Source organism: Falco peregrinus, chromosome 2 (genome assembly GCF_023634155.1).
Source record: "Falco peregrinus isolate bFalPer1 chromosome 2, bFalPer1.pri, whole genome shotgun sequence".
Taxonomy (NCBI): domain Eukaryota; kingdom Metazoa; phylum Chordata; class Aves; order Falconiformes; family Falconidae; genus Falco; species Falco peregrinus.
In genome coordinates this window covers 122,739,786-122,763,070 of record NC_073722.1, presented here as the reverse complement: position 1 = coordinate 122,763,070, position 23,285 = coordinate 122,739,786, and the positions used below count along the sequence as shown (strand labels likewise).

The 23,285-nt window shown below is 38.3% G+C and overlaps 1 protein-coding gene and 1 long non-coding RNA gene across 11 annotated transcripts in view; both read right to left on the bottom strand.

The window, feature by feature from the left end:
* Window positions 1-4,265: 4,265 nt before the first annotated feature.
* Window positions 4,266-23,285, bottom strand: part of RHOT1 (ras homolog family member T1) — a 33,405-nt gene continuing 14,385 nt past the window's right edge. For 6 of the 10 annotated variants that reach the window (XM_055794407.1, XM_055794409.1, XM_055794406.1 and 3 more), the window contains 17 exons: window positions 23,124-23,177; window positions 22,708-22,760; window positions 22,066-22,174; window positions 21,381-21,482; window positions 19,856-19,954; window positions 19,332-19,440; window positions 18,291-18,411; window positions 17,547-17,631; window positions 17,022-17,167; window positions 16,300-16,400; window positions 15,920-16,050; window positions 15,471-15,554; window positions 14,653-14,772; window positions 14,120-14,322; window positions 12,630-12,752; window positions 6,901-7,044; window positions 4,266-5,418 (listed from right to left, as the gene is read on the bottom strand). In XM_055794407.1, the coding sequence (XP_055650382.1) occupies window positions 5,301-5,418; window positions 6,901-7,044; window positions 12,630-12,752; window positions 14,120-14,322; window positions 14,653-14,772; window positions 15,471-15,554; window positions 15,920-16,050; window positions 16,300-16,400; window positions 17,022-17,167; window positions 17,547-17,631; window positions 18,291-18,411; window positions 19,332-19,440; window positions 19,856-19,954; window positions 21,381-21,482; window positions 22,066-22,174; window positions 22,708-22,760; window positions 23,124-23,177 (1,902 nt within the window). In that variant the 3' untranslated portion in view covers window positions 4,266-5,300. Of the gene's footprint in view, window positions 5,419-6,900; window positions 7,045-12,629; window positions 12,753-14,119; window positions 14,323-14,652; window positions 14,773-15,470; window positions 15,555-15,919; window positions 16,051-16,299; window positions 16,401-17,021; window positions 17,168-17,546; window positions 17,632-18,290; window positions 18,412-19,331; window positions 19,441-19,855; window positions 19,955-21,380; window positions 21,483-22,065; window positions 22,175-22,574; window positions 22,761-23,123; window positions 23,178-23,285 lie in introns of those variants that run through there. The other 4 variants (XM_055794411.1, XM_055794413.1, XM_055794416.1 and 1 more) reach the window with 4 other exon arrangements.
* On the bottom strand, window positions 8,324-12,623 carry LOC114012198 (uncharacterized). The gene is made up of 2 exons (XR_003554505.2): window positions 8,774-12,623; window positions 8,324-8,718 (listed from the first exon to the last, which is right to left on the bottom strand). It is a non-coding gene; the product is annotated as an uncharacterized LOC114012198 (long non-coding RNA).

Genomic DNA, 23,285 nt, shown 5'->3' with positions numbered 1-23,285 from the left:
TTCCAAGTCTGTGAGAGCCTCTTAATTTAGACTGTCATTTCTCCCCACTGCATACCCTGGTGACTCTACCTTGGAAAACAGTAATTGCTAGAGAAACTAGGGAACTGTAGGCCACCACAGAGCAGATGCTGACAGAAGACAGAAGGGCTTTGGAAGAAACTTAGCCAGAAAGAACTTGAGATAATAAACCCCAAACCATTTTCCCATTCAGTCAAGTAGGCAACCTTTTACATTCCTACTACTGCACACAAAATGTAGGGTATACGTCCTTCCTGCATTGGAAGTGTCTAAAAAGGTCAGCTCGTGAATATACAACAAAAAGCCCTCAAAGTAGGGACCTAGCCAACATCTGTTAGCTAAGCCTCCTGGAGCAGATCAAAACTTTGTTCATGGGTCCTTTTTCCACCCAAAGTAGCCCCAAAGGGCTTTTACAAAACTGCCCAGCTCTCACAACTGGAACTAAATGGACCAACTTACCCAGCCTGATTAATGTACCGGCACTTAGCTAGCCAGCCAGCCCTGGAAGGCGACTTCTGAAGCAAAATACAGTATTTTGGACTAGAAGCCAAGAACACTGCACACAAACACAACCCTAGCAAGAAGTTAGATAGCACAATGTTGGGACTGGCTCAGACCAGTCGGATTAACCCCTTCATGAAAATGGCAAAAAATCTTTAAGGACCACAGACAGTATGAGATTGCAGTTTAAGCTGTGCCCAGGAGGCAACAGTGGCAAAGAGCTCTTTCAGTGTCAATGGTAATGCTTGTGGCTGGGCTAACAAGATCAGTGTGAGTTAGACTCTTTGTGCTGCCTTTTGGCTTCTCCCTGGTTCATGGATACATGAAGAAGGAGTGGTGAGAAAAAATAAGCTCCAACCTCTTCTCTGATTTCTAATTTGTGTTGAAAGGCTATCCTTCTAACCTCCTATTCCCCATGTTACACTTAGAAATTTTTCAAGTCCAGCACTGAAAAAGTAGACTCTAGTCTTTCCACCTACAGCTCTTTTCCGCCCCAGTAGCTGTTATTGGTTGCAACTGGTTCCAATTGCCTTTTTGGTTATAGCTGGGGAAATAATTAAATTTGCCATTAATCCTTTTTTGGGTGGTTGTGTTAAGAGGGAGCTCTCCTATCTGTTGGTCAGCCCTACAGTACTGAAGATAAGTCTCTGCTCCTTTTTAACTGTCACCTGATGGGATCACCACACACATGGTAGCTCCATTGAAAATTAAAAGAATTGTTTGAAATGGAGACCAATTTTTAACTCAAGGTTAATTTCCAACATAAAATCAAGTCATGCTTACAACTAATCCTGAACTGACAAGCTTTCAGACGGGAGGTCAAAGCTGAGGGGTGAAGGATGTGTCTCCAAGGAAGATGAATTGAGGTCTTTGTTCCTCCCAGTGACTTTACACCACGGCCAGGCGATTCCCACATCAGACTGAATGGGAAGAGGATATGGAGTCTGGTTTTGGAAGATACAACAGAAGAAGTTGTCAGGAAACTGATAGGTTCAGAGGAAAGAAATCACCGTTAAGGAGCCAGAGTGAGCAGAGCTGACTGGGCTGCTCCCTCTTCCTACCAAGCAGCACTCAACAGCAATAGCTCAGCTCCTTGGACTTTCTCCTTCATGTGCTCCGTGAGTAGAAGACTTTCCCCTCACGGTGACTATAATCCTCATAGGATCCAGGAGGCCTCGGCCAGTGGTTCAGTGAAGACCCTAACTCTTGCATAGGTGGCACAGCCACACGGGTTTCCCTGAGGCCACTCGCCCCAGCAGAGCCGCAGCACTTCAATTCCAGGACTTGGGCTCTCTCCCCAACTTTCAGGCTAAGCAAATTCCTCCCCCTAAGCCACTGGAGAAGGCCCAGTTCTATAAAGGAGCGCAGCGACCTGTGCCGCTCACCTGCGCGCTGGGAGGCCCGGCCGGTGGTAGCGCCTCCCCTCAGGGCTGCGGCCTTTCCCGCCGCGCCCGGCCCGCCTTTTCCTCAGGGGCCGTCGGGCCTCCGCGCTGGGCGAGGGGGCGCCCACCGCGGCCCTGCCCCGCCGGTGTCCGAGCAGGGCGGGGGGGCGCCCACCGCAGCCCTGCCCCGCCGGTGTCCGAGCAGGGCGGGGGGCGCCCACCGCGGCCCTGCCCCGCCGGTGTCCGAGCAGGGCGGGGGTTGCGCTGCCGGAGCCGCCCCTCAGGGCAGAGCCGAGGCGCCGCGCTCCCGCCGCCGTGCCCACTGCCCTGTCAGCTCGGCCGCAGCGCGCCCCCTGGCGCCCGCTCCCGCCGCCCCGTGGCGCGAACCGGCGGGCCGCCGCAGGTCCCCCGGCGCGGTGCCGCCTGCAACAGCCACCGCGAGGCGCCTCTCCAGGCGACACCGTGCTTAATTATCATGCGGTTACTCACCGCGGTAGCGACCTGGGAGCTGCCCTTTACAGCAAACGATTCCGTCAGCCAGTCCGAGGCCGGGCCGCCCCCCCGAGCCGCCCCTGCCGCAGCCCCGCGCCCTGGGGCCGCGCTGCGCCACCTGCTCCGGGGGGTCCCGGGCGTCCCACCGGGCTCCCCCACGGAGAAATCCAGCACAAGCTCCCTCCCGGCGGGATGAAACAGAAGCGGCTCATTGGAACAGCAGCCACAACCCTCCAGTACCTGGCGCAGGTGATGAGCTGTGTCGTTAATATAATAATATGACAGGTGTGTGGGAACCGTCACCGAGCATCCAGAGCGCGGTATCAGGGATTTGGAAGCGTTTTGGAACCCACAGCTGCTGACTGGTTTAATAGAGCAGACCTCCCCCCCAGGACCCTGACCTCGGCGAGGCCAGGCAGTGCTCCGGGCCGTCAGCCTCTCAGAGACACTTCACCATCCGTACAGTGGCAGTCTGAGATAGATTTTGATAAATGGAGTCCTGAAATAGCCTTTCAGAAGTGCATTGAGGGGGGGTGGTGGTGGTAATAATCAGCAGTGCTAAGATCTGCTACGTGAGAATTTCCTATTAGGAAAACAAAAGGGAAACTCTCAAAGCGTCAGAGTATCCAGCCTTCCCTGCTTGCTTGGATGCTACAAGATCAACAGCCCCAAGTGTGCAAAGATCCCTGCATATTAACTTGCACTACCACAGCAGTCTTCCTTCTTATTTTCTATCACAATCTGGTCTCCCTCTACCAAGGCAGGTATGTTGCACTTAAACAAAAGAAAAAAAAAAACCAAACACAAACCCCCCAAGGTATCTGTCAGTCCCCAAGAACACATCATGCACCTTCTGGCTCTTCCAAGTGCCATTGCTGCATGGCACCACAAGCTCGTGAATCGTACTGTAAAAATTCAAGGACTGGGAAACATTTGCTTGCTCGGGTCATCAGCTCAAAAGCTCTACACAACACTAACGGATTTATTTTCTGCACCATGGGTATCAGAAGACATCTCACAGAAAAAGGGCAGGAAATACTGTTCAGCTATGTGACACACCTTCCACAAGCACCATCCACATCACATTCAGTCACTGGCACTTGTGAGACCGTCCTGTACGGTGTCCAGTTCCAGGCTTCCCAGTACAGGACAGACACTGACATATGGGAGCGTCACTAGCAGGCAGGCACTGAGATGGGTAGGGAGCTGGAACAGGACACAAAGACAGATTCAGTCCTAGGAAAAGCTGAATGTGGGGGAATCCAATTTCTGTGGTCTCCAGTTACCCAGCAGGAGGGAGGATACAGAGGTGGTCTCCAACCATCACTTTCCCAGGGAAAGTAAGATTTTAAATAAGAGCATATACACCTCCCCAGAAAAGTATTAGCCCTCTTCTCGTCAAAAACTTTTAAGAAAGTAAGTAATTTTCTAGACAGAGTGTAATAGTTTACAGACTGGGAGCTTCCTAATCTTCTGGTGATAAAACTCTCTCATTCAGCTCCTCTCACCTTGCTTTTCTGGGAGGTCAGTGTAATAGACAGGCACTGGCTTTCCCAAACAACCCACTGAACTATTTGCTCTCCTCTTCAGTTCGATTTTGCCCTTGACAGTAAAGACAAAGTTCATGGTTGACTATGCATTTGTGTTACTGCTTTACAATATCACAGAAGTCACTTTTCTGATAAAAATCTGAAATAAACCTCTAATGGAAGCAACACAGTCGTAAGATGAAGCAAAGAAACTGCACAGCCAAGATATTTAAGCTCCAACAACTGACAGTATTCTCTTGGATGAAGGACAAGGTTTTATAAGGACCACCTTTCAGGGCAGGGGAAGGAGGGAAAGAAAAAAAAAGAAAAATATAAACACACACACAGTACACAGTTATTTTATTGAAATACTTGAAAAGGCCAGCAATGGAAAAATAGGTTTGTCATGAGGAAATAATATTTGACTTATTGATCATTAAAAAAGCTGTGTCTATAGGTAATTTAGCCAGTTACAGAATGCACTGTGATCCATGCAACTAACATACTACAGTAGAATAGGCACTGTGTACTATTTTATTTTTATCTTATACACAGCTTTCAGCAGGTATGATTGACAGATGTGAGAAATTAAACGGCAACACTTTTCAAATTATAAACATTTATAATATACAAATTTGCTTATCTGATTTGTAAGGGTTATAAAACAACATAGTGGAAACTGAAAAACACAAATTACATACAGCATATGAAGTTGATCTGGCAGGTTTTGAAGTTTATGGTTTCCTTTTAAAAGAAAAATCAGAATGCTAAATATGTCACTGGTCATGTAACATACAAAATCATAGGCCAGGATGGCAACAGTGACTTTGTCTTGAAATACGTAATTAGTGAGGAAATTTGTTCATGAGTTAAAAAGAATAGATGAGAATGAAAATCACAAATTCTGCCTGGTGTAGCTTATAGTCCAAAAAAGATGAAGTCACTTCAGATCAATGTAAATAAATAAGCAATCCTTGAGGAAGTATGATCCTCGAGTTAAACCTACTCTCTACCGAAAATGAACTTCAACTATACACTAGTGTGTCACCATGATGAAACATCTAAGAACAGTATTTTGAACAGCTTGTTGGGAAGCAATGTCTTACTGCTTTAATATGTACAGGTTATTTACAACAAATTCCCTTTTGGCCTCACAAGTCAAGCCATTTTAGCTGGCTGTTAAGATGCAATTTTTTCCCCACGCATTATGCAATACTGTAGTTAGAGCTATAATTTAAAATAATCTTATGCATGAATTACAAATATTAATAAAGTAACTCTGCATATATAAATATTTCTAGCAGAATTTAAAGCATTCAGAATGTACATAAAAGTTTGGGATTTTTATTTGGTAGGGCCAGATGTGCTTCTTCTCAGATCATCGTTGCTTTAATAATGCTTTGTACATAGCAAAACCCAAAACTGCAAAGACAGTAGCACCAAAACTTGCTCGGAGCCAAAATGTAGAACTCTTGAGGTCCGCTTGTGTCACATGCCTAAAATTTAACACACATATGAAACCAGGTTAATTCCATGACAGGAATACCAGACAACTTGTGCTAAACTACTCTGCTTTTGGAAATTCATCACTACACTTGTCACAGGCAAGCAGCTTACAGTTCAGCCTTACAAATACTTATACAGTCATCTTACTTTTCTTAAAAGCTTAGGATTTGATCTGCAGCCCTGATGACATAAGTAGATCTCACTGAAGTCAGAGAGCTCACACGGCTGAAGAGAAATGCAGGGGCAGATCTTTAGTCATGAATGTAGGGAGGGCAGTGTGTCATCTTTGAGAGTACCAGCAAGCATTCAGAAAAGGAAAACAAAAATAGCTAGCAAATAATTAATAACCCATAGTGAGAACAACTCTGTCCAGCACAATCCTTTTTTTAAAATGTTGAGTTTGTGTATTTCTGCTTTTCCATGAAAAACTTTCTATTCCTGTTGAGTATCTACTTATACTTCTTTCAAAAAAAACATCTACTGACAAGTAGCAAGTAATATTTTTCCAAAAGCTAGAATCAAAAGGAGCATTTGTAAATCCCTTTCTTCCCAGTACAGTCACAAGAACAGCAATAGAAACAGTCATCCAATACCAAGCTGAAAGCTAAAGTGCTAGTGAAACAAGCAGTGACAATGGCATCAACAGAAAAAGACAAGATGTAACAACAATATGAAGTGACTATATGACATAAAAAGCCACATCTTGCATGACAGTAGAGACAGCCAATGACCCAACTCTCCCAAATATTGCAAGAAGTCTGTGAGCATGCTCAGTTAAACACGGCTAGCCAACCTCAAAAGTAGTCTCAAGTATGACAGCTTACCATAAAGCAGGAGCTACCATTTAAAACAAGTTACCATAAATGCCATAATTCAAAGCACAAGTTCCTAAACAATAGTAAAGGGGTTTTTTTTGTCTGCTTTTGTTTAAGATAGAACTTAAAACAGAACTTTGCTAGCCTAAGTATTTTAGCCTGTATTAATCGTCACAGGTTACTTGGTGAAAGCTGCAAAAGTATTAAGTAGAAGGAGCATACAGAGATCCTAAAACATACACGGTGCATGAGAGGTCATACAGTGTGAACTGCAGAGCTATGGCATACAAGCTGTTTAATAAAGCAGGAGTTGTTACTTGCTATCAAAATGCACAAAACCAGTTTAGGATATTCTTTAGCAGACATTTGCAGGAGCAATATAAGCCGTATAGATCAGTGTACTGTCATACTACATGCTGAAGAACTGGCTCTTTGGTGCATAAACCGCGAAACACAGCTGGTCTCTAAAAAATCCTAATCTTTTAAAAAAGTATCTTGCTGGGTTATGGAACAGATCAAATTTGTCAATTCCTGCAAGCATTAGTTCTTCTGCAGCTAGTTTTGACAAACTCTCTGCAAACTAGGTATCAAGTGGTTTGCTGATGGGAAGAAAGGGAGAAGGCAATGGCAAGGTCACCTTAGTTTGGCTGTTGTTACCTGTCTTCAAGTAAACGTGGACCAAGAGATGACTCCATGAAGATGGAATCTTCTACAGAGTTGACGGCGTGCACCTGCTGCATAATACTGCTCTCCTCGTCTGCTAACAGCATGGCCCCCAACTCATCTATGTAGGATCTTAACCTTTTTACACACATGCACAGTTTGCAGTTCATAGCATGGCTCAACAACAGCGAGTGTCTCAAATATGCTCAAATAACAAAGCCCAGAGGGTTTATAATTTTTAACCATCTAGTCCCCCATTTTTGTGCAGTTGTTAAAAACATAGTGCTTGGGGGAAAAACAAAAATAAATGGAGTTTGTACTTTTGGTAAGCTAAATAAAATATATGCTTTTAAGTACCTAAATGCCATTGCTTTAAGGACAAAGAAAACTGCTTAAGAAACTGAATCTTTTCCCACTCCATCCCCAAAGTCTCAATTTTCATGTGCCCACAGGATACTGCAATACTCCTGCACCATATGCATGAGCTAGAGTACCTGTGCCAAGCACACTGGAATGACTCCAACACATCAGCCCCAAAACTGACAAGATCTCATTACTGTTGATAATTCAATTAAAGACTGTGTTTTATCATTACATGTGGTGGGTTTTTTACTAACAGACTGTAAAAACCCTTTTCTTCACATCAGTAAATGATAAAACTTATCTGTGTATGTAAAATAAATCACTTGTAATGTAACATGTTTTCAATAGATTACGTGGCAAGTTCTGTTGGGTGAGTATTCGTATAACTAACAACTCTCAAGTTTAATTTGGTTAATTGAAACGCCCAACTATTTGTATAATTTAAAAAACATCCCTTTAGATGTGCAAATCACTGTTTAAATTGCAAATGAATGCTTTTGAATTGCCTCATAAAGCACTCTCTCCCATACTTCTAGGTTTTCTGATTTCTATCTATAATTTGCCTTGACTTTTGCACGTGTCCATACCTAATGGTATGCAAGAATCACACTGAGCATGCTTCAGCCTTTTAAAAACAATTAATATATACTCCAGTCATGATAAAATCCTCTTTTAATGTCTAAAGGGAGAGTAAATTGGCTCTGATCCCTTTTCTAAACCTAACAGTAACAGACTCTTTCATTTAAATAAAGGAACTAAATCAAAGCAGGGATTTGTCCTATAACCTGAAATCTACTGACTTCAACAGGAAATGATTAGGGCCCTCTGAACATCTCAACTCAAAACTCCAAGAACACTTACTGAAATTCAGAACGCTATGGATAAATAATTGCTTTACATCTTTGAAAAATAACTCCTATTTTTCTCCCTTAAAGTGTTCCTTATGCTGTCATAAATGCAATTTTTGCAACCTTGATCCTTAATATTGTTTAGCTGCCATTAAAGGGAAAAAAAATCTGAAATAATAAAAAAGGATCGATGCTTGTTTCTAGCACAGGTTCTTTGACACAAAGGTGGCTGTAATGCAGAAAAGCTTCTCAATACATACTGGAAAATTCTACCACTTCAATAAATAATGTTAAAATTTTATTTCAGTGTAGTTGTGTTTATGAAGCTAATTTTCACCAGTGATAGAAATTATTACTGCCTTGCTAGTTAAAGAGTAACTCTGAATTAGAAAAAATACTCTCTCCAAGGGTAAAACGTGTATATGGATGTGCACATATACACACAGACAGTAGTAGTTAGGACTCCATAAATGAAGCTGTATTTGAAACTCTTGCTTGTAAGTAATAACTAACTTTCAAACCTCCCAAATAAATTTGGGATGTATTTAATTATAAAATTAGTTCCACATAGATAAGAAAGTCTAGAAATTTTACCTTCAACCTAAGACTCAGATTTTAATGCACATTTTGGAAAAATAAAAAAGATTTCATTCAACCTACCCTTAATAGTGAGTCAAGTAATTTGTCCCTTGTCGAGTAAGACCTCTGAAATCTCTACAGTTGTTCATTTAAGAGGCTTTAACAACTCACAAGAAGTTTGCAACATGCACTTATCAAGAGGTTAACTGAGCATGCCTGTCATGGTTACACACAGAAAATGCTGAGTTATGGGCCAATACTGACACTTTTCCCTAAGTCAGCAGCACAAGAATCCCAAGTCTGGGAAGGTTTAACCTTAACTATAAAAGTTCAAAAACATTCCTGTATTAACTACAAAAGCATTTTAAAAGCACAGTGGTGAGGCCAACAGGCTAGTCACATGGCCACTCACACCAAAATTATAAGCAAGTTAATGCAGCCAGCAAGCGGCAGCAGCAGCCTGCTCTGACAGACAATAGGTTCTAACAATAAAATATAAGCAATTGAATTCCAAAAACACCGCGTAACATACGCAAGATGCTGCAGCTTCCCTTCAGGCACACATTTTTCTAGGATGCAAACGAACTCCAGCAATTAAGAGTTTTCCCCCATGTATTAGTCATCTAAAATGTGACAAGTTCCAAGTGCATCTTATTATCTACAAAGCCTAAAAAGAATGTAAAATGCCAATTCAATATATTCTATTTGGAAAGAAATCAGGGGACACAGCTTTGCAAATTTCTACTCGGTATGGGTCATTAAGCAGTTTAGAGAAAGAAGTAAATAGGTAAACAAAATATTGTTATACTGTCCTGATTTGGGGGACACTTAAGTATAGGGACAGCTTTCTGCAATTAGATTTAATGGCAAAATACTACCGTTTTGAAAAAATAATCTGCATACACTGCACAGTGGAAAAAAAAAATCATGAGTTATACTCCTAAAACTTTCCCATTATTACAGGAAAATGTCTTAACTTTAATTTTATAGAAGGATGGTTTTCATAGAAAAATAAGTATCTTACAAATAATTTGTGAAACAATCATGTTTTATATGCAAGTAGAACTTGACTTCTATTCCACAACATTCAAAAACTTCAGAGGGAACAAAAACATGCTCCAAGAACTCTTCCTCACTGAACAACACAATTCTCATGCATTAGAAAATTTTATTTTGAAATGAACTTAGCTGACAGAAAAATGCCACTACTATACAAGCAAAAGGCAAGTGAATGATTTAAAACCAAGAACGCAGAAAACCACACTTAAAATTGATGCTCTGGAGTTAAAAAAAAACAAACAAAAAAGCCAAAAATCCAAGCTCATCATTAAAGAAAGAGTTAGAATGACATAAGCAGAAACCTTGCTTTTAGGAAGAGAAAAACAATGTAGTAAAAAGAGATTAAGTGCCAGCCAGACAAATACAAACAAACACCTAAAGGATAGTAACAAGTCTCATACATGCATGTGTAAGTGCTTTGAATGCAGTGCCTTCTTCCTCAAAGAGCCAATAAAGCGTGATCCTGGGTAGTTCAAACCAACAATCCCATTCCTGCACAATAAACGTCTTCAAACTGAACTTCCACATTAGCCTACAAACCCTCGGGAGAGGCTCTGAAGTTTGCCCATAGAAGAGAAACTGAAGGTGGGCATGAACAGGTTTTTCAGCTGCACAGAGGCAATGTTCTTCCTTTAATTACAAAGGTGGGAATATTCAAATGCGGTAGCATATTTTGCCTTAGTAACAGTGTTTAAGTATTACTTAGCAACAAATAATACATAAAGGGATCCCAATATGAAAAAAATTCAGTTCACCTACTTCCACTGTCTAAAGATTCAGAATTGGAAGGGATCAGGAGAATGAAGTACTCTTGAGAAAACTCCTTCACCCATCAGTTATCTTAACTTTGTGCCCAACTACGTGATCTAATGGTAAGCACTTGTAAAGGCAAAATAAGAAAAGTTATTTAAACTAACTACATCAGAAAATCCTTGATTCAAATGCTTTCTCTAATCTAATCACAAATCATTAGATTAAAAACACATCTAAGGACCTAACATTTTTAAAGAAGAAAACCATCTCTACCCTTCTAACTCTACAATTAGGAGCTATTCCCTCTTGTTTACAGGTAACTCAGCTCTACTATATATGTAGTTTTAAATAGTTAATGTACTGAATGGTGAATAACCTGTAGCAACAGTGTGTTTGGTAAGGTAACACCTCTGAAGAGCTAACTAGGAAAATAATTGGTGAGATGAAGTGAGCATGCTGGAAACCTGCAACAAACCCCTAGTGACTAACAGAGTGACTACAGACAAAGATTCTTGCAAATAATTCTTCCTTTCTCTAGGGTCAGTGGAAAGTATATGAGGAATTCTCTTTACCTTGAATTACAGGCTTTTTTAGGCAGTGGAAGAATCCTATGTTTATTCCACACTCTCTGATGACAAGGTGTGGAATGACAGCATCCTGAGACTTCTCATTAAAAGATTTCAATACCTCAAGTCCTTGACAGTATTTCAGAGGAACAAAGTGCAATGTCTAGTGCAGGACTGAAAAACCCCACAGGCCCGTACAACAGAGAAACAAGCCACAGCAGCTAACGCAGCAACTCATAACCATTCCAAAAAAGGAAGATGTGTTACAGAGGTGACTTCAGCCTCAATGATTAAGACTTGGGATTTTCTAGTAGTGACTACTGAATGATGTTTTAGTGTGATTGCTGTTTCAAGGAATTTTTGTCTAAGGGATGACTGCTATAGAAGAGATGCAGCATAAACAGTCTCATTCAGTCTCTTCCTAAGCTAATGAGTTTTTCATCCTTCTTTGAATTCTCACTCTGTGGTTCACACTTTTATCTTGGATTACAGCGGTATTTCTCAGTGATGTTCAATACTGTAGGATGGGGATATCAGCAAGCCTCCTATGTGTGTGTAACTTGCATTTAAAGGAGACAGCTGCTCTCATTCGGAGTGGCTGCATCTGAAAGCAGTAAAAAGTAGTAACATGCATGAACCCAAGAGCATGTCAGGATATTCTAACCATGGCCTTCAAATACATACATTTACCACATTTATCACAGCTGCCTCCAAGAAGGCTACAAACAATGAAACCACCGCACTACAAACATTGTTCGGTTTGAACTCCCATTTGCTGGGGTGCAATGACAAGTGCTGAGGTGTTAGTAAATCGTGTGTCAAAAACTGCCTGCAGTACACACAGGACAGGGTATAGCACTGTTTTCAATGCTGAAAAACAGTCCTCTCTCTTTACCAATTGTTTTTTCCAAAGTATCTGCAAGTGTTTAACCTTTTACCACTTCTTACATGCTGCATTCTATTCAGAGAGGAAATGGATGTTAAGCGCACTAATTACTCTTTTAATATACCCACTTTTTGTGTAAACCAAGCATAACACACACAGAGAAATTCTATGAATTGCCAAATATCAAACTTGCAATTATAAACACGTAATATGTTATATGATGGTGCTGTAAGTCAAGCCGTGCCATTATGCTAATATCTGTGTAACTGCTATCTAAGAGGCACTACCTCTAATCAATACTAAACAAACCTATAATGTCTCAAGTGGGACATGTCACACAGATTTACAGACACTACTTAACTTGTATCACCAGTTCCCTAAAAACACAGTCCTAATTCCTCAGCAGTATTTTTGCAATCACTAAGTGCCTGAATCAACTACCAAATTGGTAATATTTCAAAGAAATCATTGGACTAAGCTCAAAAGACCTAAAGTACCTTCTTCAAGTTAAACAAATTTTGACAATTCTATGACAATTATTACAGTAAGTATCTGCCTATTTAGTGGTTATGGAGTGAAAAACCTGCAGTATATAAGGTTACCAATTGCTTTTTCAAAAAACCTTTATTTTAAAAGCACACCTGGTACCTAGTAAATAAAGTTAAGGACCTGTTAAGAACTGCAGTGAAGAGTTTGTTCTTTACAGATTGCAGCAAGTCTGAGTTGAGGAAGTTCTGACAGATGCAAAATGTACACCTGTTGCAGGCGCACATACAGCGTAACCGGGCATGGCTGCGAAAACACACAGAAGGACAGGAGTTGAAATCTTGCTCATAAAATCAGGTGCACATTAGGACTGTGCCACAACCGAGAGAGATTTAGGAATAAAAGGTACATTTGAATGAGTAAGGAGAGGAGAAAAAAATACACCGGGGAAGCAAGGGTACAACTACTGCTGTGCAGAATTTTAAGGTTAGATGTTCCATGTCTTGGATATTTTGGCATTACCACCACGCACAGATCTTAATAGGAAAGTACAAACGTGAATGAAAATGTTTGCTGAATTAAGTTTGAATGAAAGCATCTGAAGATTTCTGAGTATGTCTGCACAGCAATAGATAACACCCCTTTTTCAAAGGAAAGTAAGCCACATTTTCTACCACTTTGAATGCACACTTTACAAAGTGACAGTTATCCCTGCTTTTGCCACCCTAACAAACACACATGCTTGAAAACTAAGGGAGAAGCAGGAATATTGATATGACAGACATTTGGTCGGTGCTACACTTTAGTGGTTTCCCAGTATTCCAGCGCTACAAAATAAATACAAGAGAACAAAAACAAAAGCTTTACAAATCTAATTCAATAAATTCAGTTTCAAATATTAAAATAAAAATCCTATTATTTTGGGTGAAAGTGACATCAGTTCTATATAATTTAAAGCAAATGCCAGCTGTCATACTAGACTCCATCTGCTGTTAATATTTATGTAGTTCATCACCATATTAAAAGCTCCACCCACCAAAAAAGATGCAAAGTGAACTTAGCAACAGTGAGACGTGTAGTGAAGAATGTGAGGTCAAGTGTCTTGCAACTGAAGCCCAAAAGGTGTTTCTACAGAAATTCTATAAAAAAATGTAAGATCTATTAAATTAATGACCTGAGTACATAGTAATAAACACCCTGAAAATGAAAAAGCCTTCAAGCAGTGCATTGGGGAAACTGTTGTTCACCAAAGTGACATACTTGTAATCAACCATCAAGTTGAGCTATTAACAAGGATTACAGTACAATATATTCACAAGTATCTCAAAAATACCACGATATGAATACTGACATGTTAAGTTACGCATCCACAATAAGGACCAAACAGAACTCTACATATTCATTTGAATTTGCAACATGAGCAGGATGAACTAGTGTATTCTTTAAAAAATACCTTAGCAACAATAGCTGACACTGATTTATATGTTGGAGATACATATATATACACCAACTTTCTCTATTTCAAATACTTTGAAGTTTCTACTCAGACTCACTTAAGTCTCTCTGTTGCTAAATCTCAGTGAGGCAGTTCCATCCTCATGGTTAACAATGACATGCAGTGGTATTGTGCATGACCCATGCAATATGAAAAATATAATGGTTCAAGTACTTACGGATACATTGCCATAGTTGTCAGTTTAACAAAGATATCCTTACTCGGCATATCAACAGTATTACAAGTAAAGGCTTGAGGTGGAGGCATTTTGTGTTTTTTGCAGAATTCAGCAGGAGAAATACTGTATTCCTGTCTAACTTCATGCAAGTCGGACTTTGCAGCTACCACTAAGCACGGTATTCTGCTATCCATGAAGTGCTGCTGCAAATTTAAAGAAAGAAAGTGAAAGAAAACAGGGTATGATACATTCAGCCTGGAACAGCCTGAATTCAACTGACTGCAGCAGTATTAAGATATACTCATCGCAACGAAGTTAGGCATTTCTAGAAGCAGAATATTTTATGTAGACAAATAGATGTATGAGTAACAAAACGACATTTTCAATGCATCAGCCATATTATCACCAGCAATCCTAAATAAAATGGCTTTTAAGCACTAGAACTTGTGTATAGGACCAGTAACTGACACTGAATATTTTTTCAGTGAGAAGATACATAAATATAAAGGTTTGTATATATAAACTATACAAACCTTAAAAATCCTGGCACAGTACTCAAAGGACTTAGGGTTACTGACATCATATACCAGGCAGACAGCATCGCATATGGTCTCAGCATCAGTTAAAAATTCAGAGTCACTGACATCATGTAGCTGGAAAAAAAAGGTAGTCAGAGAGGAAGAAAAGCTTCATCATTATGCAGTTAAAGGAATTTGATACCCTTCTTTCTCTTAAAGTTTTTATGGCTCATTTTTATGTATCCTTGGAACTAATAGACTGACAATAGGCAGAATGAATGAAAGAAATAGTAGGAATTTACCATGCAACCAACATATGTGAGCTGTTAACATCACATCTGCAGGCAATCACAACCTCAGCATAAAAAATTACATTTACTTCAACACAAAGTCTTAGATTCCCATAGGAACTGGCATGCATCCTACAGAGGAAAACCACAGAGCAGAGGACTTGATCTTGGAAAACGAAGGAAAATATCATAGTATCATAAAGGAAAACTATAGAGGAACAAGCTTTAAAGACTATATTCCACCCACTGAAGATTAACTTCAGCCACCCTAATCATCCTACGTGATATATGCAGCATAAACATAATAGACTGGATGCTGTTCAACTTAGGTCAAGGTTTCAAAAATAACAGGTCCTGAACAGGTTCAGTTTTAAAGTATTAGCCACATGTAAAACCAGAAGTTGTTTGAGCCAGAAAAGGGCCAGGGAACCCCCATTTATGTAGAGACAATTAAAAAAGAAATTTATTTGCAAAAGGCTTTGAATAATTTACTTAATTTTAAGATTAACCAGTTTTATGCAAACAATAATGAGGTAACCTTACCAGCAAGTACTTTTCCTGCCCGTATACATAAACTGTATTAATGGCATAGTAAGATTTGTGTTCTGCACGTATTTGCCTCTGTCTCTGAAAAGGCAGAATTTCATGTTAGACCACAGCAACTTTGCCCTTTAACTTAAATTTGAACAGCTGTTTTACTCCATTTATTAATGAACGAAAGTTACAGTAATCTTTTGTTTATTTTGCAAGTACATGCACAGCTATAATCCATGATGTACAAGTAATTTCTGCATGCAATTGCCATTTATCTATTTGCTGAAAAAAGATATTAAAAATAATTTTTAAAACACCTCCCTCCCCAATAATTCTATATTCCCTTACAGAACTCTGCAATCTCAGCAATAATCAGTGAAGCTCTAACAGCAATTGGGTTTGCCGTCTAACCTTAACTCAAAAGAGATATAGGTGTATATAAGAAAAAGGTTTCTTACCATTAGATTTCTTCCAAGGAGAGCCTGAAGAACTCCACTTTTCCCACAGCCTTTCATTCCAACAACATTGCATCGGAAAACATTTCTCTGAGTCTGTTTTTTCTGGAGATCTATCTTTTTATCTCTTGTCACTTTTGTAAAAATACAAATATTTTTCACAAGATGTACATGCATGTATGTGTGTGAAAACATGAAATAACTGTCCACTTACACTAAAATGCACACAAAATGATCTCTCAAAAGCATTAAATCAAAGGTTTGACTTGAGCAGAAAGTAAAAGAGAATATAAGGGAAAAAAGAGAAACCGTTTGTTTAAACAATTTACTCTTAAACAGATTTCTAAATTTAAATTCCTAGGTTGTACCAAAGTTTTTATTACCTGTAATTGCTGATGCTTGAGACTCTTGCTCTGCAAGTATCGAGTAGCCTAAATAACCCAGGTATTCCAGGCAACGCTGTACATCTAAGTATGTGGTTAGTCTAGCAGAGGGGACAAAAAGAAGTTTCTAAATTGTTAGCAGCTGTGATAACAACTATTTACAGTACTGAAACAATTTTTTCCTCCAATCTCCAGATGTACATGACACAAGCATTCCTGGATCTATGTAGTACTGAAGGACAAAAGCACTCGGAAGATAAACGGGGACAATTTTACCACTCTTAATCAGCAAAACACTACGAAGGCAGTACTTGCGGAGGCCTATCAACCTACATCGTATTTTTTCCTTCAGCAAACAGTGTTTTCCTTATTTTCCGTATTTTCAATAGGACCCCCCCCTAATTATTGAAAACCATTATTCATACCATCTTTAAAGAGCAGGACAAAAATAAGTATTTCAACAGGGTTCAGGGGGATTTCCACATTTTGAACAGACACTCCTTCATAGTTAGCACTACATACTAGCCAAATCCTGGACAGGTTGTCACAATTGTCTGACGATTAGGCCACAAAAAATAAAGATGGCTACAAAAACTTGACTGCTTGGGTCAAATTTCAAGTAATAAATTTCCACTCTTTCTACTGGATTTTTAAGAGGAATCTACAAAAACACTGTCATACTCAAAGTTCTCAACTTCTAAAATGCAATGTATCTCACTTACGTCCACTGAGAGAGAAACCCTTGGTATGTAATCCATCCCCTTTCATTTGTACAAACAGTGTTGTTAACATCAGGTCCCCATGGCATATAAGGGAATACTTTGAACAAATCTTTCAATTCATCAGGAGACAAAGCACAATCTCTATCCTGAAAACAATCATACAATATCAGACATATATCACTTAATTCATGTCTATTCTGAACTGATATTTTCTTGCTGTACCTTTGCAAGATTCAATAAAACTGGCTATAAGAAACTGAGCCACTTTCTTTTTCATCATTGCTCTTTTCTGGTTTTTACATAAGACCAAATATATAAGGTAGTTAAAAAAAAATTGGTAGTACAACTAACTGCCAACTCTCCTTGTAGACAGAAATAAAAACAGCAGCCTAGTTTTGACTGCATAGTTTAAGCCAGAGCCAGTTTCTGAATTAAATGACATTAAATTAAAAACCCCACACTTTTCACTAGCAAACTATGGCTCTTAAATATAAGGACACACATAGACTTGAATTAAAAGCTTACCAAATCATGTTTATCAAAAATACTTTGAAGAAACAAGTATGCATGATGATTTAATTCGGTTGTGCAGTCTGGAGGAATTTTTAGCCTGTTTATTGAAAACAAAAACAAAGAGAAGAAGTGTTAAGTGTGTTTATGAAAAACAGAATATTAAAACTCAAAATACAGACTTTCTGAATTGCAACATTTGGTATTTGACCTTTGCATTTAGCTTTAATAATTTATCTTTAAAGAGAGCAAAGCACATACTTTTTATTAGGAATTCTAAAATTACGAGTGTCCTTATATTATATGGCATGTAGCTATACAGTAATCAGGTTTTTGTTTGTGTTTGCTTTTTTTAAATGGAAGATTATGTAGTTACATTTTTGAAAAGAAGCCATAGACTTGGTTGATCTCTTAACTTTTTCATTTGGGAATTTTCAAAGGATCTCCACTGCTGTGAAAATACTGACAAGCCTTTTCTAATTTTCTGCCACATATAATAAGCAACTGTTCAGACTTCTGTTCCAGTTTTGTATTAAGAATCTCTTAATACAGTACATGATTTGGCACAAGAGACAGGAGTTCTTCCTTCATAATTTTCAGTCACATGAAGATTTTGGCTGGTAGGTCATAAAGTAAGGGAGGTACTTGATGTAACAATGTCTTAAATAAACACATTACAATAATCCTTTCCTCCTGTCAAAACAGGAGGCAGCATAAATTAAATGCATGTAAGTTAAAGAAAGCTAAAATTATACATACGGAGGAAACAAGTACTCTGGCGTAAGCTCTAAGTCATCATCATATCCAAAGCGACGTAAAACAGTCCAAGTTGTTTCATGCCTTCCTCGCTGAATGAAAAGTGTGTGTAGAAAAAGAAAACCTAAAAATCAAATGATGAAATCTTAAGGCCCTGAAGTGCTTTATCTGCAACAAATATTTGTCATAGAATGAAAATAGACTGAAAGAAGCTTGAAATACACATTCAGATTTTAAACATTCTGCGTGATGTTAAAGCATTATTTACACAGACTGAAGGTTCAGAAATCGTGTTATTTGTAACAGTGTCCTCCAGGAACTGTTTCCTTAAAGCAATCCACTTGGTTTTCTGTTGTTTGTTTCTTTCAGTACCAGCATTACAGAAGAACTTAGTTGTATTTTCAACAACTTAAAACAGCAAGCCTTAGCAAGAAGCCTGGAGAGTGGTCTCATGGAAGACTGCCTTTAGTAGTTTTCCTGTATCAAAATAACTGGGTAGGATTTTTGTTTAGCACTTTCCAGGGCTTAATGAACACTGCGATTTCACTGTTTAGTAAGGCTATGCCTTAAGAGTCCCACTCTTTGCAATTTCTCACGAGTCCTATTACATGTGTAAGCTCCACAAGCAAAGAAGTTACATTGATACTCAGAAAGCAAACATTTTTTTCTTTCACTTTTGCCATATGCTCTGAGCAAATATGTACAGCATAGCTGTTAAAATGTTGACACCACACCTTGTTGACAAATGTTGCAGCCAGTGAGCCTAAAGACAAGAGACAGATTTATCAGGGAGACAACCTCTTTTGACTCTGTATACTTATTTGAATTCCAAGCTCTGTAATGAGAAGTAAGACAGACCTTATTTTATTCACCCCCATTATTCCTCAGTTTAATCACCCTCTGATATCACACTGCCACTACACCCAGCTCTTGTAGTCTAAAAAAATCAAGACAGAGATCACATTTCAGAAGACTAGCTTTTTTATGTAAGAATGATTATCAACTGTATAAAGATACATCTTTTAAGAGTTAAACATGGCTTACCTTTTAATGTTAATCCATTATCTGCAACTCCATCACTTAGGTTTTTCCTGACTACATTCTTAACATCTTCCAAAGCCTGAGGTGCCAGTGGTGTATTAAAACAAATTCTCTAACAAAAAACCCAAAAAGAGCCTGTTAGGACCACTGGCTACAAAACTGAACAAACAGCATGTCCTGCATGAAATACAGCCTTAAACATTCTAATGAGCTAGTAAAGGACAATCCAATTTCTTAGTGGAAACAAAGGTGTACAAACTTTTATTTTATTTTGAAGTACAAGCACTGGGGCTTGCACATTTAACAGATTTTTGTTCTCTTGAACTAAAACTCAAACAATGGTTAGAAATAAAATTAATACCATTTTTTTTACATATCTGCTCTTTTATGCTGCACTTGAGACAATATTTAAACCTGCTTCCCTTACAATTCACCTTCATATGTTTTCTTCAAAAACAATCACTTGTTTTTCTAGAATTATATAGTTCAACTACTAAGCATGGTGAAAAGATAAGCAAAAGAGTTACCTGAAAGAAGTTGAGCTCTGCATCATTGAGAGTACCATCATTATCCTGATCAGAAATTCTAAAAATGCAAGTGAGTGCTTTAATACAGGCAGGTTTCATCTAAGGAACAAAAGGAAGTTCAGTATCTTTCTAGGCTTGAATATAAAAAGATTACAGTTCAATCATATTAAACAAATTCTACTCTTCATTTTATAGTTTTAGAACAGACATTCATAGACATACACAAAAATAGAAAGCAAGATGAAACAAAATCCTGATCTAGCAAATTTATATCCATCAATTTAAAGCTATTATTCCACATTAAATGTCTTTCTATTAAATTATTGGAAAAGCCTCAAGCTCTTCACAAGCTGAAGGTAGTACTACTTAGTTATTAATTAAAAAAATAATAATCACTTCTCTAAATTCAGTCTTATTGCTACAGAAAGCTTTAAAAAGCAACGAAATGATTTTTTAATATTTTTTTTGGGGGGGGGAGGGCTTACAATCCCAGTGCCTTGCAAAACTAAATGGCTCTAGAACTACTGTCAGCTCTTTCTAAACAAGCACACTATTCACCGTTTCAACTACAGCTCCAGAAGGTCTCAAACATCAAATACTGAAAATCTTCACAAGGCTCATTCATCTACCAGGCAAAGCACTGATCATATGGGCTATCTCTATGACAAAACAATTGCTAGGATACCTTCCAAGTGAAGGAAAAGAGACACTGGTAATTCTCTCCCAACAACTACAGTGATGATGGACTCTTCTCTTCACAGAGGTCACACAGACAGCATAGAGATTGGTTTTGGAAAACCAAAAAGATTTCAGCACAACAGTTTTATCACAACATTACTAACTTACAAAGATGATTCTGATGGAAGAAATCAAAACAGGGTTATTCTCTAGTTCTCTGCTTAACAAAGTATATATGATTGAAGCAACTTTCCTACTGCCCAATACTGCACGGAGATTATGTTTAGAGATTTTATTTGTATTTGCCCATCAAATGAATGTGTTTCTTTAAAAAAACCACACTCCTTCATAACACACTCAGCTAACTACCTATAATACTTAAAAAACAGCCAAATCACTTGTTTTTTATGCCTTTTGCCAAAGTCTCACAAGATGCTCAGAAAAGTTATTTCCTTTAAATCAGGCCAAGTCTGGAGTATTTTCCCTGAAATAAATGGAGTTACTGTGAAATGTGTATCTAAAGAGGAACTGATTGGACACATGATTTTGTTCACATTACATTTGGCTTAAAGCCATTACCAAAGCTTCTCATTTTACTTAGCAGTTCACATGGGCAACAAAAAAAGTCTTCATTGCTTTGAATGAAGAGGAAAGACAGATCAGATTAATACAATGCAAAACAATCACTATGGTTCTAGAATATTATGCTTGACATTTGAGGGTGGTGTGGTGGTAACAAAACACACTAAGAAAAGCAAAATCCACTAAAAAGGAAAGAACAGGAAAGTGATTAACTTCCTCTCCCTCCCCGCAATACTTTTTGCTCTAAGAATCTATGTATAAATACCTCTTTCTCCTCTGGGCAATAAAGAGGACCTGTAGGATGCAGAACAGCTTTCTGTGCATAATAAAATAGCTCAGATATATTCTTCAAGTTTTTGGCTGAACACTGAAAAAGAAATCCTTATATTGATTAGCTAGTTTCCTGACTATTTGGTCATTTCTTCTGAAATTTAAGCAAGCATCAAAATTTTCAAGATCTAGCCCCCTCTTGTGGGTGCAGTGCTGTTTTGGAAAAAAGACATCTAGCCTGTATACCTGTAAAGTAATTAATAAAGAAGGTCTGACTACAATTTGCTGTCATACCAAGATCAGAAATCAAGAAGTTGTATTTACTGGTGGGGATGTGTGTGTGTGCAAAGAAAGCTGCATATCCACACATACTAATTCAATTTTTAATATTTTGCAGTCATCTGTCTGGCTTAATATTAAATTTAAAACACTTGCTAAAGGCAAGGATGTAAGGAGGCTCTAAATATTAGAAGAATTTGACAGTAATGTTTGATTATACAATAGTGTAATCTTCTCTAAAGAAAAATAACATATAAACTCACCATGTTAATGACTTAAATTTGAAATATTTTATTTTGAACAAAAAAAATAAATCATCTTTTCTATTTAAAAGTTGCCATACATGCTTGGCAAGAATGTATTTTTTGTTACTCATTCTAACTTCAGAAATTCTTGCATACCTCTACACACGTTTCTATCTCTGTATATTGATTCATAATGGGAAGGATAGTTTCCATACTGCTATATTCCACTAGATCAGACTTGTTTCCAACTAATATAAGAGGCAGCCTGAAAACAAAAAATGGTAAAGAGCTTTGAAGACAGAGGGACAAAAAGATCTTAATTCAGCATTCTATCTCCCACCAGAAGCCATTGTACTTTCATGATGTAATCAAATATCACTGGCAGCCAACAGGCAAAAATAAATTATAGCAGTTAAGTAAATTGTTTTGATATACACTTAGACAGAAATGTACTTCTTGTTGATACTACAAAAAAACCCCACACAGTTCAACACAAAAGTAACTAATCATGTTGTTGTTATACAAAACCAGCATCAGTAGAAAAGCTCTACAGACCATGTAGCCAAAACTAGTTATACTGTAACAAACATAAACACACCTGGTAAAAGCTGCCCATGAAATTCAAAATAAATAGCATTGCTGGCATATGTAACAGACCTACATACTTTAAATCTCTTGTTGCTTGGACTTCTTATATAAACTTTAAGTTTAGAATTTGATTTTCTTAAACAATTAACATCCTCAACACTGTCCATTGATGTGCAGCCTAATTCATACTTCTCATCTTTACTTATGCACCTGCTATCTTTGTCTGTCCTTTCATTGATGAGAGGAATCCATCGACTTGTTACCTAAAGTGGGATTAAAAACAAACATGAAATATACATTTTCAAATCTTACATGACTGAACTGCGCACAAGTTTGACTACAGCTGCTACTGCTTTTTTCCCAAGAAGGCACATATTTGCCCGCAAAGGAGGAAATAAATAAAAACTGGAGTTGACTAACGAGCAACTTTCTCAGATGACTGAAATGACTAAAAACTCAGATACTGAAACGGACCAGAACCAATAATACATCTGAACATTCTCTATCAACTTGATCTCAAACACCGTCTTATGCATTTTAAATGTCTAATACAGTTTTCATCTTGCCAATGATTAACAGCGCGCGTTACATCTCAAGCAGTAACAAGATAAAATGTGTTACTATACCTTATCAATAGAATTCTTGTTGTTAACAGCATATACTATACATATCACATTTGCCTAAAATGAAAAGAGAGGAAAGGCATGGAATCCCACTGTTTAGAGTCTCTAGAGCAACAGAGACAGTTAAGAACCATACATAACAAAATCAGGGTAAGAACAGTTTCA